At 34.0% G+C, this 17998-nt stretch overlaps 5 protein-coding genes across 15 annotated transcripts; 3 read left to right on the top strand and 2 right to left on the bottom strand.

The window, feature by feature from the left end:
• Nucleotides 1-241: 241 nt before the first annotated feature.
• PTPMT1 (protein tyrosine phosphatase, mitochondrial 1) lies at nt 242-1625 on the top strand. 2 transcript variants are annotated; one of them, XM_081973183.1, is made up of 4 exons: nt 242-906; nt 1043-1120; nt 1182-1380; nt 1449-1625. In XM_081973183.1, exons 1-4 carry the CDS (start codon nt 751-753, stop codon nt 1454-1456), a joined length of 441 nt encoding a protein of 146 aa, XP_081829309.1. In that variant the 5' UTR covers nt 242-750; the 3' UTR covers nt 1457-1625. The 2 variants fall into 2 exon arrangements, with proteins under 2 accessions (XP_081829309.1, XP_081829308.1); XM_081973182.1 differs by having other exon boundaries at nt 258-906; nt 1182-1397.
• LOC145724753 (mitochondrial GTPase 1) lies at nt 1556-2731 on the bottom strand. Its single transcript, XM_081973179.1, has one exon. The coding sequence runs from the start codon at nt 2587-2589 to the stop codon at nt 1636-1638; it is 954 nt and encodes a 317-aa protein (XP_081829305.1). The 5' UTR covers nt 2590-2731; the 3' UTR covers nt 1556-1635.
• A 78-nt stretch (nt 2732-2809) lies between these two features.
• Taz (tafazzin, phospholipid-lysophospholipid transacylase) lies at nt 2810-6802 on the top strand. The gene is made up of 5 exons (XM_081973180.1): nt 2810-3304; nt 3367-3495; nt 5392-5604; nt 5661-5863; nt 5920-6802. The coding sequence occupies exons 1-5, from the start codon at nt 3190-3192 to the stop codon at nt 6055-6057; spliced, it is 798 nt and encodes a 265-aa protein (XP_081829306.1). The 5' UTR covers nt 2810-3189; the 3' UTR covers nt 6058-6802.
• A 2473-nt stretch (nt 6803-9275) lies between these two features.
• Nucleotides 9276-16087, bottom strand: LOC145724745 (uncharacterized). Of its 10 annotated transcripts, none has more exons than XM_081973162.1 (9): nt 16069-16087; nt 15519-15592; nt 15304-15454; nt 14945-15252; nt 11203-11338; nt 10792-11149; nt 10551-10745; nt 9444-10497; nt 9276-9368 (listed from the first exon to the last, which is right to left on the bottom strand). In XM_081973162.1, the coding sequence occupies exons 2-9, from the start codon at nt 15572-15574 to the stop codon at nt 9311-9313; spliced, it is 2316 nt and encodes a 771-aa protein (XP_081829288.1). In that variant the 5' UTR covers nt 15575-15592; nt 16069-16087; the 3' UTR covers nt 9276-9310. The 10 variants fall into 10 exon arrangements, with proteins under 10 accessions (XP_081829288.1, XP_081829286.1, XP_081829289.1 ...); XM_081973160.1 differs by lacking the exon at nt 16069-16087 and adding an exon at nt 15911-16047 and having other exon boundaries at nt 15507-15592; XM_081973163.1 differs by lacking the exon at nt 16069-16087 and adding an exon at nt 15911-16047 and having other exon boundaries at nt 15304-15442; nt 15507-15592.
• A 147-nt stretch (nt 16088-16234) lies between these two features.
• On the top strand, nt 16235-17771 carry Rpt5 (26S proteasome regulatory subunit Rpt5). Its single transcript, XM_081973170.1, has one exon. It carries the CDS (start codon nt 16370-16372, stop codon nt 17651-17653), a length of 1284 nt encoding a protein of 427 aa, XP_081829296.1. The 5' UTR covers nt 16235-16369; the 3' UTR covers nt 17654-17771.
• Nucleotides 17772-17998: the final 227 nt, after the last annotated feature.

Raw genomic sequence — 17998 nt, 5'->3', positions numbered from 1 at the left:
ACGGAGCAAACAGACCGAATGTGACGTCACGATGACGTAACTTGGCACAGCCATAATTTGATCAACTGTCAAATTGCGTCATTGTGAGGTCATATCCGTTCTGCTCGCTCTATAGCACGCCAAAACGAACGGAGATTAAAATAAAATAAAACAGCTGTTCGTTTTAATGTAAACAAACCTAGTGGAGGACAAACAGGCGGTAATATGTAGATGAACAAAAATAGTAAATTTAAATAGTATAGTATTACTCAGGTAAGATACAAAACTAAAAAACCTAATTTTTGAATTTAACTGGTTAAAAATCTTTACCAAGGTTTTCATAAATTTCATAAAAGCTTCAGAATTGTTCATATTAGAAAATTTTATGAAATCCGAATATTAAACTATAGATAGGTATATGGCAAAAACACAGGGATAGATTTATTGAAACTGGAATCGTTTTCAAATCCAGAAGAAATATTATAAACAAAATGATCAACAAATTCAACACCTAGATTAACTTTCTAGAATGAGAATAACTTAACTAGAAAAAATAGCTCTCATATTTTAAATTCCGTTTCTCTTTTTTTGAATACCTATTCTTAAATAACTTTCTCCTTTTCCTTGTTCAATCAGAAAATGTGGGGCACGACAGTCCGCGCCGTCAGTTTATTTGGCATTCGTCGATTATTTTATATTTTTTTTATTATCACATAAAATACAATATACAATGTAATAAATTTATATCAAGAGTGTACATCTGAGATATCTATGAATTATTTAAAAAACATGTTTGCCCGTGTTACTTTTTATCCCACGCTCGTCTACAATGTTCTTATGGAAAAGTTAACCCCCAGGCAATGGTACAATCGGATAGATGACACTGTTATTTTAGGGGCCTTACCGTTTCCCCATATAGCACAGGAGGTAAGTAGAAATAGTATGATAAAAAGATAATTTGTCCAAGAGAGCAAATTTGAGGTTAGAAAACACAATAAAGTTTAGATTGACATAATTAATCCTGTAAACAAAAGTAGTATAACTGTTCAAATTTCATTTCCAGTTAATTGAAAAGGAGAATGTGAAAGCTGTAGTGTCTATGAATGAGGACTATGAATTGTTTCTAGCCAACAATGCTAAGGTAAACTGAAACAAAGTTACCAACATATACCATATTTAATAAAACCAATTAATAATTTCAGTCATGGAAGAACTTAGGAATTGCCTTTCTTCAATTGGCTACCACTGACATTTTTGCTACACCCTGCCAAGCTAAGCTTATTGAAGGAGTAAAGTTTATCAACCAGTTTGTCAGTCCTGAAAAAGTTGTTAATGGACAATCGACTTCTTCAGTTTATGTTCATTGTAAAGCTGGCAGAACACGAAGTGCTACACTAGTAGGTTGTTATCTTATGCAGGTAAATGTTGGTACAGTTAAGTAATAGAAATTTATTACATTAACATTTTAGAGGTATAACTGGACTCCTGAGCAGGCAGTAAACCACATGAAAGAAAAACGACCTCATATATTAATGCACAAAAAACAGTGGGAGGCACTAGAAATTTACAAGCAGCATTTAAATCAATAATTGTATATTTATAGACACTTCATTTTCTTAAGCTAAATAAATTGTTAGATCCACTGACTAGCTGGCTCTATACCAAGTCTTCATCAAGCATAAATTTTCCTAAAGTCCCATCTCTAAAAGACTTTAAAAAAATTTGTGCTCCTGCTTCTAAATTAGGCCTATACACATATTCATTTAAAGGAGTCCTAACCCTTAAAAACTTTTTATACAACTGACAAATATGACTTAACACTTCCAGGACATTATCACAAGGCTGATTCATTTTAAAATAATCGACATACTCAAAGTGTTCATGCTTATTCAACCAGAACAACATATAATCAGCTATCACAGTTTCACCAACTAAGTGGTCCTGAATTGTAGCACACAGTGCTAATTTCAGGCCCATTTCTACATCACTTATATTAGGGCTTAATATTCCAGGTGTGTCAAGGAGATAAAATAATGGGGTGTCACACATTTTGATGCGCTGCAATACACTTCTTGTAATACCAGGAGCTGCACCTACTGGTGATGCTTTGCCTTTATTTAAGAATCTAGCTCTTACAGCATTAATTAGGGAGGACTTTCCTACATTAGGCACTCCAATAATCATTAAATTAAAATCCTCCTCTATTTCCCGATTATACCGATTTGACTTTTTTATTAAGTTTCTAGCCAAGGGGAACAACTCCTTAACTCCACTACACCGTTGATCTTTGCAGTTGCTAAAAAGTACATGTTTATAGTCAGGTTTCAACTTTTCTAGTATCTTTGGTTTAAACTTTTCATCTATTAGGTCCACTTTATTCAGCACCAAAATGTGAGGTTTTACACCACTTACGGTGTATTTAAAATCGGCGTTTCTACCGGACAAGGGAATCCGGGCGTCGTGAACTTCAACAATACAGTCTACAGAACGTAATTTTTGTTGCATTTGTTTCAGACCTTTGCCCATGTGTCCCGGAAACCAGCGGAGGACGTCTTTATCTATCGCCTTAAATACTGTTCTAAACTGGTCTTTGGCTATTTTTTGTGCCATAACGCTAAAGAAATTGCCTTTTGTTTATTTATATTGAACTAAATTAAAGTTCAGTTTAAATTTGGTCTCAAAGTGAAATAACCTCATACTGTCAAATTTAAGGAAATGCTGTCAACTTCTTCTTTTTCAGATTAATGGCCTTTTTAATTCAAATACTCTAACCCAACATTATGAACAACTGTCAGTGTCAATCCCCCCTAGTTTTCGATTTAATTATTTTAATGATCATAATAATGAAATAAAATTTTGTAGAAATTAGAAAATAAGGAAAATGTTAGGGGGACGGGTACTTTCGTCAGAAGCATTTCATGCTTAGACAGCATAAATTAGTTTCGCAATTGAACAGTCGGTGACGTAAGTTGCAGTAAAAACGTGCGCTCAATTATTAATTTATTATCAGATTACCATCATTACTGGCAAGTCAAGTTATTTCTATTTATTTTTTTAATATCTTTGCCCCTGTTGTTCTGGAAAATTAGTACAAACGAGCTGAATCAAATTATATAATTTATAACTAGGATGTTCCAATTCATATGTGATAAAATCAATGTTAGAGTGTTGGTTTATAATCTACAATAGTGATTGTCCTCCTCACTGAAAATGGCATACAATATTGATTGGGTCATCCAGACTCTTCGGAAACCATCCGGCTTATGGAGACTTGCCAGTACAATTACTATGGTGGCTGTAGGATTATTTAGCAAAGTTTTAATAAGTAAGTTTATAATCTCTTTATTATGTTTCAAAGATCATGTGTTGTGTTTTTCACTATTTTAGGATTGTTAAATAAGTCAAAAGTGCACAACCGCCACATCATATCAAATATAATAAGCAACAGAGATCCATCTAGGCCCTTGGTAACAGTGTCCAACCATCACTCATGTTTTGATGATCCAGGAATATGGGGTAAGCAATTATTATGCTTTAACAGCTAAAAGGATTTAACTTCCTTAGTTTTGTTAACACTAATAATTTCACAAATGTGGTAATATTTAAAGTTGATGACTGAGTAGTTTTGCAGTGAAAATGTAATAAAATTATGACAAATTTCTTTAACAATAACATTTGGTCAAAGTGTTATTGACTTTTTCTCCCACTGTTTACTTTAACAATAACTGTGAATGGCTTTAGTTATGATGTGTTGTCCCTGCTAATCTAAAATTTGTATAGGGTTAGTTTAAATATTTGTTATTGGTAGCAAAGCAGTGTTGAAGATTAGAAATGATATTTTATGTTTCTCCTCTGCTTTGTGTAGAAGTTGTTTTAGGACATTTCACAATAATTTTTCCTCAATTCTTTCCTTCTTTCTTGATTTTGATCATTACAATCTTAATAATTATTAAGAATAAGTTTATCTTTGTGTTGCAAAAGTTTTACAGACACTTTTTGGTAGGTCATCAATCTAATGAATAGTAGAAACACCTGTTATAGCATTTCCGTTGCTATTTATTAGTGGCAAAACTTAAATATGCTTGGATGAACTTTGGTACAGAATTATCACTCACACATAACTACTTTTACTTAAATGTTGTTTGCCTTCTATTGATTGAGTTGTTGTTAAAGTTAAAATAGGTGAAAATGTATGCTATCTTGTCAAATTTTAATAAGATAGTTTTGCTTCATTATGGCTCAAAATGCCTCATATTACCTTAAAATTCCTCGAAATACCTTTAAATTATTTAAACAGCCTCAGAATGCCTTCAAATGTTTACCTACACATGTGGCATTCTTGAATTTAGTTATAAGGCCCCTGGTATTGGGACAATGATAAACTTTGATGAAATACACCCTTGAATTTTTTTTTCAAGGAATTTTTTTTAACAGTGGAAAATTAAATATATAGTATTTTAAATTCAGACAGAGGTACAATTATAAGAACTACGTCACATGACTTTGATAATTCAATTTTTGAGCTTGCAACACTGTAAAGACCAGTTGACATTGTCAAAAACAGTCACGTGACCTCCAAAACGCAGTTTAAATTTTGGAAAATTGATAAATAAAATTTGGACAGTTGTAAAAACTTAAATTGCAAAGTACATGTCATGTGACGTTGATAATGCAATTCTGAGCTTGCACCACTATAAAGTCCAGTTGACACCTGTCAAAAACAGTCACGTGACCTTAAAAATTTAGTTTAAATGTTGAAAAATTGGTAAACTATTATAATAATTTGTAATGAATATTGTTTCAACTTAATATCATGTGATAAAGATTTTACCATAATAATTATATGTTCGGTCAATTTTGTTATATTGATACACTATATTGTCTACTGCTTGGTCTACTACAATGTATTCCTTAAAATATCGCAAAATTTTCTTTATTTAGGCTCAAAACTTGAAAATCGCAAACATTTTGAAATATACCGTCAATGCCTTAAAATTCTATGAAATGCCTTATAAGATTATTTTCATTTTAATAAACATTATATTTACATATCTTATTTAATTCACGGTTCAAGTAGAAAAGCTAATAGAATTTACTAATATATTTGATACAAAAAAAAAAACAGTTTTACAAAAATAGCAACAGTCAAAGTGTAAATGAATAATAAAACATCAAAACTATTTCAGCTAATTAAACCTGGCAATAGTTGCCTTGTTGTTACCAACACAACTGCCAAATCAACTCTTTTTAGTGGTTAAATGAGAGGAAAGAACACATAACCTTTCTCCACAAAAATATATTATTTAAAAAATATTTTTTAGCAGTTCATCTTTTGATTTATGATTGATTCATCCTAACTTACGTTTGATAGATAGATATAGGAATTAACCTACATTAATATAAAAATTGTAGGAACCCTGAAATTTAACCATCTATTACGTCCCTCAAAAATGCGATGGTCACTAGCCGCGCATGACATTTGCTTCACGTGCGCTCCGCATACTTACCTATTCAGTTTGGGCAAGTGCGTTCCTGTAATTCGCGGCGCTGGAGTCTATCAAGAGGCGGTGGATTTTATGATTGAGCAGTTGGCAAAAGGGGCGTGGGTGCATGTTTTTCCTGAGGGTAATTTTGCATTTCAGCCCACTTTTGCCACAACCAATTCCGTTTATTTTTTGTAGGCAAAGTAAACATGACAAAAGAGCACATACGACTTAAGTGGGGCGTGGGTAGGATGATTTTTGAGTCCCCCATACCACCCATTGTGGTACCCATCTGGCATATTGGGATGGATGATGTTCTACCCAATGAGCCACCTTACGTACTCAGACTGAGAAAAAATTTGACTTTTAATTATGGAGATCCTATTGATATGACTGAAATGGTTTGTGTAAAATTTACATTATTGATTCCAGACCTGTAATCGAAACCATTTAATAGGTGAGAGCATTAAAAGCTGCTAATGCAACCGACGAAGAAGCTAGAAAACAAATTACCGACTTTCTGCAAGAAAAACTGCAACAACTCAAAGTGGAAACTGAAGCGCTACATTTCAAATATTTTAAGACAAAGTCATGATAGTGGTGGAAAGTTTAGGGTAAAAAATTGATTAACCTTGACTGATTGGGGTGGAAGGAGGGTGAGATGGCTTATTTATTACCTAGTTCAAAGAGTTTTTATACGTATTTACCAGATTTATGATCGATTTTGAGGCATATCTATTTTTGATAGGTTTTACTGCTTCCATGACTGTCTTAAAGGTCCTCCAGAATTCTTCCATGTTTACAGCAAAAATCACACTCATGAATGTTGCACCAGCTCAAACTGTTTAAATTAATTAACTATTTTAGTAGCCATTTCAGCCCTTGCTTAAGCCTCAATTCTACTATAAAAGAAAGTGTATTTTCTACATGTATTAATTCAATTTAAAACTTAGTAACTTTTTACAATGTTTTACAAAAACAGTATTTTTGGGTACATAGAAAGAACAATGTCAGATTCACATTGTTCTCAATTTAACTTGGATTTTTTTTATATCCATGCCAGTTAATAATAATGCAATTTTTTTAGTACCTATACGATAATTTTGTTGAATACTTTATAAGGTCCTCATTTTTTTTTGTCAAAATGTGTTGTTTGTTACTTATTCACTCCAAAAGTCCTTTTTAGTATTCCTTTATCGTTTACCGGGTGTATATAGCTTTTGCGTCTTTAGGTGTAATACTAAAAGGCTGGTAATATTATGAAAAAAAAAAGAACAAACATCAAGTCACTAAACAGATGTTTAATAGGTATTATGGAGAATAAATGCATATTATGTGGATGTGTTTGAATTTCTTAACTTCCTTGTAAAAGATTTGCGTTAAAATTCAATAAGAACTTAATATTGAAAGATAGATTTTAGGCATCCACACAGTCATAATTAGATATCATTATGAAGGACATAGCACAAGACATTTTTTTTAAATTAAAAAGTAATAGTGATAACATTAGATTTTTAGGTTAGTTTGGCAGTCAAGAACAAACGATTTACTTGCTTATTGTATCTTTTGATAATTAATCCAGTCAGTAATATTTATGACAAAATAGGTCTATAGAGCCGCATGCAGAATTATACTTTTTTACGTATAATACAGGGATTCCAGTAACCACGATTCAAACAGGGTGTCCAAATAAGAGTGGCTCTCGGTTTTTTGACTAAACTACTAATCGTAAAGCTTCAGGAAAAAAATATTATAAAAAGGCGCCCAAAGAATCGCTAGAAAATATATTCAGTTTCGGAAAATATCCACAAGACGGCGTACTAATCTGTTTAATTAAAAAAGTGATATATCTCTAAATTTTCAAAAATACAATGGCACTTGGAAAATACTTGCAAAAGAAAGCTACGTTTAGTAATACAACTTTCATTAAAACCTTTCTTCTCCATCTCTTGTAATAAAGTGGTGGGTGCAAGTCCACAAAAGTTGCTTAAAAGAAACTGCGACAACTTCGAAACCCTTTGAAACCGTACCATTGAAAATATCAGTTTTTTTCTATCAGATAAGCACTCTAAATGAATGCCTAAAGTTGTTTCTTTTTGTTTTGTTTGTGTCGCTTTTTACAAAGACCTACTATATTTTAGCGTCTAACAAAAAAATCAAATGCAAACCAATACTACATCAGATCTCGAAAACCGCAACTTTCTAGCTTTCTTCTATTTCCAGTCATTTACAAAAAAAAAAACAATGTTTAATGGTCTTCCAAAAGTACATGTATGACAGTTTGTTAAGCGTGTTATTTGACACATAATGTGAAAACATGTTTTAACATTTTTAAAGTTATTATACCATTAATTTAAACATTTGCTTAACAAAAATGCTATTACAAATGAAAAAACTTTTGAAATTATTATAATATTTGTTAACTTGAAATAGAAGAAAGTTACGGTTTTCGCTGTCTCATGTGTATTTAGTCCTCTATATTTTACGGCCATAATTAACGTTATGGCTTGTATTTGATTTTTTTGAGTTAAATAGTATCTCTTTGTAAAAAGCGCCACCTCTCGACAAAAGTAAACAATTTTCAGTGCATCTGATAGAAGAAAAATGTTCCTTTCAATGGCGCCTAACTCAATGCTCTACGGCAAAGGGTTTCGCAGTTATCGCACGTTTCTTTTAAGTTTTTGAAGTTGCTACTGCTCTTGTAGACATTTTTGCAAACTGAAAATATTTTCTAGCGATTCTTTGGGCTCTTTTTTATAAAAAAATTTGTACGATTAGCCGTTTAGTCAAAAAAGCCGAGAGCCACGTATACGCCTTTGCGCTAGTATATTTATACACTGGCTGCATTCGTTTTCAGGCTCCATGGAGCGAGCAGAGCTTTTTTGACGTCACAATGACGTAGTTTGGTCAATCTATAGTTTGGCCAAATTACGTCATCGTGACGTCAAAAACGCTCTGCTCGCTCTATATGGAGCTTGAAAACGAAAAAAAAAAATAGAAATTTCCATTTGAAAAAATAAAGTTGACAGTCGTAACTTGTTTTTGGGTTACCCCGTATACATGAATTTATTATCAAAAAAATCGCAATAAAAAATATGAGGAATGAGGATTCCAAAAATGTGCTTAATACAATAATTTTCTTACTTCAAGTTGGTTTACAGTCGATTTTGTCCCTGACTATTTCTTTCACTGTGTTTCTGGCAATTCCAGCTTGGACACCGCTTTTGTCCCTAACTGTGTGTGTTTTCAGTGTTTTTTCAGGTTATTGAATAGGAAATTTAATGAGGATTTCAAAAATGTGCTTAAAACAATCATTTTCTTACTTCAAGTTGGTTTTACAGTCGACACAGGATAGTGAAGAAAATAAACGACCTAGTATTCCGAATTCAACTGTCACCACGATCTAAACCGAAAGTAGTTCATGTGGAGAGACTAAGTCCATACAGAGGAAGGGTTCCGCCATCTTGGAACCTTCAGAATGACGCTATCCGGGACGAATAGCTTTTAAAGAGGGGGGCAGTGTTACAAAGGCCTCATAGCCAGATTAAGATTTCCTCTTCCTAGATTCACTATATAGAAACAGTCTAGAAGCTTCCAAAAAATTCTAGAACCGTCTAAGAATTTCCAAATGCCTTTACAGCATTGCAGAAGTTTCAATAAGCGCCTTTTTCACGATTTTAATGCTTTTTAATCCGGACTCTAGTGATAAGAAAATGACATTCCTTCGGCGAAAAAACGTATTTCATATGAACGTTTTGTTGAATGTCTCAGCGAACAGAAGATTGTAAATTGATCAGATTAAAAATTAACAAATTTTAATAAAATAATGATTTATTGCACTATGGGTTTTAGGTTCTACTCAATGAAAACGGTCGATCTGAAATGAGCACTGCTTCACCTTCTGACCTGCAAAAATATTATCTAATTTTTAAACTGATGGGTAGATAGTAGTGTTTTTCCTATAATTTCATGAACACTGACCTTAAAGAAGAATCCTGTGATGGTGTTCCAAAGCTAATCCCATCACTACACTGTCTATTACTTCCATCGTCAATCTTTAAATCCTCGTATTTGGAATTGAACGGAAATTTCGGTAGGCTAATACTAGGAAACAATTTTCGATGAAGCACATAGTCGTTTTCATACATTCTTGTATTAAAATGCATCTTTACGTATTTAGGATCATCAATGCTGTGACTGCTAGTTATTTTTAGTGCTTTCTCGCTTTCCTGATCCTCGAAATTGACCAAATAATCATCATTCAATAACAAACTTTCAGTCAAATTCAGCCCAGAAACACTACTAGTAGCGTCCACCATCAAATGATGATACTTATTGTCTGACTCGTCCCGTTCTGGGGTTAAGTCGTAGTCGGACCGTAGCAATTTTGCGTCCATAAATTGATCGTAACACGTCCGTGTCAATTCAAGGATATTTTCCACGTGGGACGGGACTTTGTCTATTTCAGTCAAGGAATGCAATTGATCTTCAACTGTGAAGGTTCGATGACTGTGAATTGTAGGTGAAGAGGGCGGTTCCGGTTCGGAAATAATGACCAATTTGGGTTCGCAGTCTAGAAGAGGCTTATAAATGTAGACGGGACCTTTAACCATAACGTAGTCTTCATCTTTGATAGGTTCTTGCAGAAAGAGTTTTAGTGGGGAAGCTGGCAATAAACAATTTATCAAATCAGGGTTTTCCGTTTCTTTGTTGTCGGTTAATTTTTGTACTACAACTTCCTCAGCGGTTTTTGCAAATTTTGTTTCTATAAAGCTTTGAAGTTCTTTCTCATTCTGTTGGTTTTCTGTATCAATATTTAGCACTAGGGTTTTCTTCTCACAATCATCATTATTCGTTTGAACATTCTCGTTAGTAAGAGAATCGTTTTTAGTCGGTTGAGTGTTAGTATCAGTTATCACATCACTTTCAGCTGAAGATTTCAAGTCTGAGGTGGAATCGTTATAGTCTGATTGAATGGTGGGCACTTCTGCAGCTAAATTGGCTAGGCCAATTAAATTATCTTCACTACTCGAAGCTGGGCAACAAAATGCGAAGTAACAATGGAAGTATCATCACACTGAAACTTACCGGGAATTATTGCGTTGGTACTATTCAACTCTTGATAAAACGTGTCAAAGTCTTTGGGTTCTTCACCAGTTTCAACAAGAATATCGTCTTTACTATCTGTTATCGTGTTATTTGGAAGAGTTATTCCAGTAGACATGACTGTGCTTGTCGATGCCATTGGTTCTGTACGTTCGGTGACCCTTCCTTTAAATATCTCTTTAAATACGATCACACAGTTATAGTTTAATTAGTTTACATTTACCTAAACTCAGCTTATCTAACAGCCTCAATAAACTAGGCCTGTTACAAGAAGAACTACCTTCATCATTAATTCCGTTCATTAAAGTTTCACTAAGCTTTTCATCTAATAACAGTTCTTCATTGTAATTGACCTGCTGGTTTAGAACAAGCGACTGGTGTACAGATGATTTACGAATGGCTGAACAGTCCAGGCAGTTTTTAAAAGCGTCATCACTCAAAGCGTATACATTAGGAGAATTTGGTTGTTTACCACCATTCGACCTATCGCTGGATAAAACAGAGTGGCAGTGTAATTGCACTGCGTCAAAATCAATGTTCAGTTCTTTGGACAGATTAGCCAAGTGCGTGTTCATTTTGTCCTGAAAGGAAAACGTTTGATACACGATTTACCAAAAGAATGAAGCTGAAATACCACATCGAGACGATGTTTGTTCAGGTTTACGTGAGTCTGGAAGATGCGCTTAATGTCAGTGTTAGAGTAATAGTCATTTGAGATTATATCTTCAGTAATCCGGAGCAAAAATAGTAAGTATTCCTGGTCTTCTCGACTATAACAACATAATTAAGGTTTAAGTTAAAATCGTATTGTAATACCTGACAAATGTGTTTTCTTAATTATAGTATACCTCTGCGTGATGGGTAAATTACCGGAAATATTTTACTTTACCAGGAAAATTTGACGGTAAATTACTGATAAATTACAAATATTGTGTTTCTGGCAGTTCCAACTTTGACACCGCTTTTCTCCCTAACTGTACCAAATTTTGTAGTATTTTTTCAGGTTATTGAATAGGAAATTTAATGAGGATTTCAAAAATGTGCTTAAAACCATCACTTTCTTAATTCAAGTTGGTTTTACAGTCGATTTTGTCCCTGACTATTTATTTCACTGTGTTTCTGGCAATTCCAACTTTGACACCGCTTTTCACCCTAACTGTACCAAATTTTGTAGTGTTTTTTCAGGTTATTGAATAGGAAATTTAATGAGGATTCCAAAAATGTGCTTAAAACCATCTTTCTTAATTCAAGTTGGTTTTACAGTCGATTTTGTCCCTGACTACTTATTTCACTGTGTTTCTGGCAATTCCAACTTTGACACCGCTTTTCTCCCTAACTGTACCAAATTTTGTAGTGTTTTTTCAGGTTATTGAATAGGAAATTTAATAAAGATTCCAAAAATGTGCTTAAAATAATCATTTTCTTACTTCAAGTTGGTTTTTACAAGCGATTTTGTGCCTGACTATTCTTTCACTGTGTTTCTGGCAGTTCTAAGTTTGACACCGCTTTTCTCCCTAACTGTACCAAATTTTGTAGTGTTTTTTCAGGTTATTAAATAGGAAATTTAATGAGGATTCCAAAAATGTGCTTAAAACAATCATTTTCTTACTTCAAGTTGGTTTTACAGACGATTTTGTCCCTGACTATTCTTTCACTGTGTTTCTGGCAGTTCCAACTTTCACACCGCTTTTCTCCCTAACTGTACCAAATTTTGTAGTGTTTTTTCAGGTTATTGAATAGGAAATTTAATGAGGATTCCAAAAATGTGCTTAAAACCATCACTTTCTTAATTCAAGTTGGTTTTACAGACAATTTTGTCCCTGACTATTCTTTCACTGTGTTTCTGGCAGTTCCAACTTTGACACCGCTTTTCTCCCTAATTGTACCAAATTTTTAGTGTTTTTTCAGGTTATTGAATAGAAAATTTAATGAGGATTCCAAAAATGTGCTTAAAACAATCATTTTCTTACTTCAAGTAGGTTTTACAAGCGATTTTGTGCCTGACTATTCTTTCACTATATTTCTGGCAGTTCCAACTTTGACACCGCTTTTCTCCCTAACTGTACCAAATTTTGTAGTGTTTTTTCAGGTTATTGAATAGGAAATTTAATGAGGATTCCAAAAATGTGCTTAAAACCATCTTTCTTAATTCAAGTTGGTTTTACAGTCGATTTTGTCCCTGACTACTTATTTCACTGTGTTTCTGGCAATTCCAACTTTGACACCGCTTTTCTCCCTAACTGTACCAAATTTTGTAGTGTTTTTTCAGGTTATTGAATAGGAAATTTAATAAAGATTCCAAAAATGTGCTTAAAATAATCATTTTCTTACTTCAAGTTGGTTTTTACAAGCGATTTTGTGCCTGACTATTCTTTCACTGTGTTTCTGGCAGTTCTAAGTTTGACACCGCTTTTCTCCCTAACTGTACCAAATTTTGTAGTGTTTTTTCAGGTTATTAAATAGGAAATTTAATGAGGATTCCAAAAATGTGCTTAAAACAATCATTTTCTTACTTCAAGTTGGTTTTACAGACGATTTTGTCCCTGACTATTCTTTCACTGTGTTTCTGGCAGTTCCAACTTTCACACCGCTTTTCTCCCTAACTGTACCAAATTTTGTAGTGTTTTTTCAGGTTATTGAATAGGAAATTTAATGAGGATTCCAAAAATGTGCTTAAAACCATCACTTTCTTAATTCAAGTTGGTTTTACAGACAATTTTGTCCCTGACTATTCTTTCACTGTGTTTCTGGCAGTTCCAACTTTGACACCGCTTTTCTCCCTAATTGTACCAAATTTTTAGTGTTTTTTCAGGTTATTGAATAGAAAATTTAATGAGGATTCCAAAAATGTGCTTAAAACAATCATTTTCTTACTTCAAGTAGGTTTTACAAGCGATTTTGTGCCTGACTATTCTTTCACTATATTTCTGGCAGTTCCAACTTTGACACCGCTTTTCTCCCTAACTGTACCAAATTTTGTAGTGTTTTTTCAGGTTATTGAATACGAAATTTAATGAGGATTCCAAAAATGTGCTTAAAACCATCACTTTCTTAATTCAAGTTGGTTTTACAGTCGATTTTGTCCCTGACTATTTATTTCACTGTGTTTCTGGCAATTCCAACTTTGACACCGCTTTTCTCCCTAACTGTACCAAATTTTGTAGTGTTTTTTCAGGTTATTGAATAGGAAATTTAATGAGGATTCCAAAAATGTGCTTAAAACAATCATTTTCTTACTTCAAGTTGGTTTTACAAGCGATTTTGTGCCTGACTATTTATTTCACTGTGTTTCTGGCAATTCCAACTTTGACACCGCTTTTCTCCCTAACTGTACCAAATTTTGTAGTGTTTTTTCAGGTTATTGAATAGGAAATTTAATGAGGATTCCAAAAATGTGCTTAAAACAATAATTTTCTTACTTCAAGTTGGTTTTACAGGTGATTTTCTCTCTCACTGTTATTTAAGCCGTGTTCAACTTTCAGACCACAATTTCGACTAATTTAAGTTGTCGCACCAAACCAATTTTTTCTTAATAACTCGAAAACGAAAACTTAACCCAAGACCGTAAGTTTGCAGTATCGTTTTTGCTTCCAGTATACAGGGTGTGCATGAAAAGTATGACGATTCACTGTAGTCCCTGTATGCAATTTTTCAGATAGAATTTTTTGCTCAAAATTGCTGAAAAAAGGAGCTCAAGACGGTTAATTTGAGTGACCAAAATTCCCTGAACTGCCAAAAATAACCGAGTTACAGGGTGTTCAATTTTCAGACCACAATTTCAACTGATTTAAAAATTTGTTGCACCAAACCAGTTTTTGCTAAATAACTCAGAAACGTTAAAAGTTACGAAAAATTTGTGAGCAAAAATGTTCCTAAAGAACTGCTAAACTCATTCCTGGAAGTTTCACAGTCCGTCAGTGCCGCTACTATACCGGGGGTGCTAGAAAAAAAACGGGGTCACGGTAAATTTACGCCCATCATTACCTCTACGAATACGGGTTAAGTCTAAAATTTTCTCTTCAAAAAACCTAGGAATCTAGGCAATTAAGCTGTGTTATATACCAAATAATAAGCTATGCCTTTTGTTAGCGAGAAAAAGTCATTTTGAGGTCTTATATAGTAGTAAAAGGGACGGAGTTTTCTTGATGAGTAACGCCCATAATATCCAGTTTACAAGAAACACGATTGCACGACACACACAGATATTGACCACAAACGAGTCAAATTCAGCGTCGGAGTCGATCCTTTGCCGGTTTTGAGAGGAAAGAATACAATTTGCACAGATTTACCACCAACAGCCAAATTTTTACAAAACCAATTACCATGAAGGCATAAAAAACTTTTCTTACTTGACAAAAAGTAGTATAGCAACTCACCTGCCTTCTGTACCACATATCATTAATTGACTACCTTGTTCAATCATCTTATTACTATCTTCTTGACCTTGAGGGCTCTGAATCTGTAAACTGTCATTTCGACTAGATTGTGATGACCTTTTACTACTGCATGGAGCCGTATTGCTCCTAACAGCACCCTGATGTTCTGACAGGTCTCCTAATTGCAGTTCACCACCCTCAATAGCATTTAAGTTATGATTATCCACTGACTGTCTCCTGGCTGGTTTTAACCTAAACATTTTCTCGCTTTTTGATACCCGCCCTATAGATGAAGGCCTGGATGAAGGCTATAAAAATTTACATTACATTCCTTTAATTTACAGGAAAAAGTTTAATACCTTTTGTAGTTGGTGGTGAGGATAAATTTGTTGGTTTTCTGTTGATATAAGCGAGGCTTCGCTCTTAGCTTCAGCACTTAAACAATTATGTTTTTTAATAGGGCCTCGTCGTTTAGGGGTAAAAGATTGCGTTTTGGTACTGTAAATTTTTCTAAAATTTAGGCACAAAACAATGAACAAAAATAAAAAAATTGATAATTTACTTAAATAAAAACCTGAGTTGTTCATTGGTGGCTCCTTTTGTGCGCTTATCCAAGCTGGTCAATGCCATTGGGGACTTTAGCAGGCTCTGTGGAAGAGAAGTATCCACTGCACTTTTCACATTTTTTAACGTTCTATAGTGGTTTTTCATATGAAAGTATACTGATATATCATTAAAATATGCTAAAGTCATGATTTTCGTATGCTTTGAAGTGAAAATATGGGTGTACTGTGTCAAGTGTATATACTAAAAACTTCTCTCACAACAAATACTGCCCCATAAATTACTATTATAAAAGTATAGTGTGTAGGAAAAATGCGCACGCCCGACGGTATGGCTATAACTTGTGGTGCTACTAACTAAATATGTAAACAAATGATAATTAATACTACTAAAATTGCTTACCCAAATAAAGTTATTCAGTCAAATTAAAAAATAAAATTAATAAATAAAAATTTGTAAAAAGATTCAAAATGCGCCAGTTTTCAAACTTGACATATATACAGTTGACAGTCGTGTAGCGTGTTCAAAGTAGAAATCAAAAAAAGAGTCGCCATAATTACCAAAATTGGGAAAAGCTATGTTTAATACATGTTACAGTTTGTTTTTAACCGTTTGTAAAAGAAAAAACATTGAAATTTACTTTATTTGTTGGAAAGAGGTGTTAGAGTACACTACTTTCGACGTTTGACAGTAGAGTGACAGCCGATCACCAATGCCAACTGTCATGACTCGACGGAAGATTTGTTGTTGTGGTGGTGATAGTTCAATTTTTCATTACCACCTCAAGTTGAGCCAATTTCTTTAAAACAAAACTTTAAATTGTATAAAACCCTAGTTTTTCGTATTAAAGAAGAAAGTAAAATGACCAGCCTAGACGATAAATCTCTTTGGGACGACGGGGAAGAAGCCCTAGGCGAAGAAGTGCTTCGAATGTCCAACGATGAGATTATCAGCAGAACGCGGTTATTGGACAATGAAATCAAAATCATGAAAAGCGAAGTGATGCGAATTACTCACGAGTTGCAGGCCCAAAACGAAAAAATCAAAGAAAACACTGAAAAGATTAAGGTGAACAAAACCCTCCCTTACTTGGTATCCAATGTTATTGAACTGCTGGATGTAGACCCTCAAGAAGAAGAGGAAGATGGGGCTGTGGTTGATTTGGATTCGCAGAGAAAAGGAAAGTGCGCGGTCGTAAAAACCTCAACTCGCCAAACTTATTTTCTTCCGGTTATTGGATTAGTAGATGAAGAGAAATTGAAACCTGGAGACTTAGTTGGAGTGAACAAAGACTCTTATCTTATTCTTGAAACTTTGCCGGCTGAATATGATGCCCGTGTTAAAGCAATGGAAGTGGATGAGCGCCCCACAGAACAATATTCAGATATTGGAGGTTTAGACAAACAAATCCAGGAACTGATTGAAGCTGTAGTGTTGCCCATGACTCATAAAGATAAGTTTGTTAATTTGGGTATTCAGCCTCCTAAAGGAGTATTACTGTATGGACCTCCTGGTACTGGAAAAACCTTACTAGCCAGGGCATGTGCTGCCCAAACTAAATCAACCTTTTTAAAACTGGCTGGACCCCAGTTAGTTCAGATGTTCATTGGTGATGGTGCCAAACTAGTGCGGGACGCGTTTGCCCTAGCCAAAGAAAAAGCACCAGCCATTATCTTTATTGATGAGCTGGATGCAATTGGTACCAAAAGATTTGACTCAGAAAAGGCTGGCGACAGAGAAGTACAGCGTACTATGCTTGAACTACTCAATCAATTGGATGGTTTCAGTTCCACAGCAGATATTAAAGTAATTGCTGCCACAAATCGTGTGGACATTTTGGATCCTGCACTGTTGCGATCAGGACGTCTAGACCGAAAAATTGAATTTCCTCATCCAAATGAGGAAGCCCGCGCCCGAATTATGCAAATTCATTCCAGGAAAATGACTGTCAATCCTGATGTCAACTTTGAGGAACTGGCCAGAAGTACAGATGATTTCAATGGAGCGCAATGCAAAGCAGTTTGTGTTGAAGCTGGTATGATAGCTCTAAGGAGAAATGCGACAGCAGTAACTCATGAAGATTATATGGATGCCATTATGGAAGTTCAAGCAAAGAAAAAGGCCAACTTGAATTATTATGCTTAATAAGTTTTTCTGTGTAGCTAGATTTGTAATTTCACATTTTTTCTTATGTAATTTTACTTACTGAAGTTAATCTTTATTTATAATTCTATAAAATGTCTGAATAAAGCATTCATATATAGATTTTTATTTATCACAAAAACCTAGATAACCAATTCTCCAAAGGGTTATAAATTAATACTTTGAATCACCTTGTAAAACAATTTAAAATGTTTCCTTTTATTCTGAGATTTTGATAACTAGAACTAGTTTTGAATAAATTTTTAATAAAATAAATACATTTTCCTTCTTTAGATGGAATAAAATTTAAAACAGTTTCTATTTCTAGATTCACGTGATGTGACAAAA

This window comes from Ips typographus, linkage group LG2 (genome assembly GCF_016097725.1).
Source record: "Ips typographus isolate SLU linkage group LG2, UJ_Ityp_2.0, whole genome shotgun sequence".
In the NCBI taxonomy this organism is placed as follows: domain Eukaryota; kingdom Metazoa; phylum Arthropoda; class Insecta; order Coleoptera; family Curculionidae; genus Ips; species Ips typographus.
The sequence above is the reverse complement of the archived record's forward strand: the minus strand, read 5'-3'. Positions and strand labels throughout refer to the sequence as shown.

Bases quoted from the DNA above. Each gene is read 5' to 3' on its own strand.
- Taz (XM_081973180.1), top strand. From the start codon at position 3,190: ATGGCATACAATATTGATTGGGTCATCCAGACTCTTCGGAAACCATCC. The intron at 5,605-5,660 runs GTAATTTTGCAT...TATTTTTTGTAG, and splicing joins GGTGCATGTTTTTCCTGAGG to GCAAAGTAAACATGACAAAA. The intron at 5,864-5,919 runs GTTTGTGTAAAA...ACCATTTAATAG, and splicing joins CTATTGATATGACTGAAATG to GTGAGAGCATTAAAAGCTGC.
- Rpt5 (XM_081973170.1), top strand. From the start codon at position 16,370: ATGACCAGCCTAGACGATAAATCTCTTTGGGACGACGGGGAAGAAGCC.
- PTPMT1 (XM_081973182.1), top strand. From the start codon at position 751: ATGAATTATTTAAAAAACATGTTTGCCCGTGTTACTTTTTATCCCACG. The intron at 1,121-1,181 runs GTAAACTGAAAC...TAATAATTTCAG, and splicing joins TTCTAGCCAACAATGCTAAG to TCATGGAAGAACTTAGGAAT. The intron at 1,398-1,448 runs GTAAATGTTGGT...TTAACATTTTAG, and splicing joins TAGGTTGTTATCTTATGCAG to AGGTATAACTGGACTCCTGA.
- LOC145724745 (XM_081973156.1), bottom strand. From the start codon at position 15,697: ATGACTTTAGCATATTTTAATGATATATCAGTATACTTTCATATGAAA. The intron at 15,253-15,303 runs GTATTAAACTTT...AAATTTTTATAG, and splicing joins CTCACCACCAACTACAAAAG to CCTTCATCCAGGCCTTCATC. The intron at 10,746-10,791 runs GTAAATGTAAAC...TCGTATTTAAAG, and splicing joins GTTAGATAAGCTGAGTTTAG to AGATATTTAAAGGAAGGGTC.
- LOC145724753 (XM_081973179.1), bottom strand. From the start codon at position 2,589: ATGGCACAAAAAATAGCCAAAGACCAGTTTAGAACAGTATTTAAGGCG.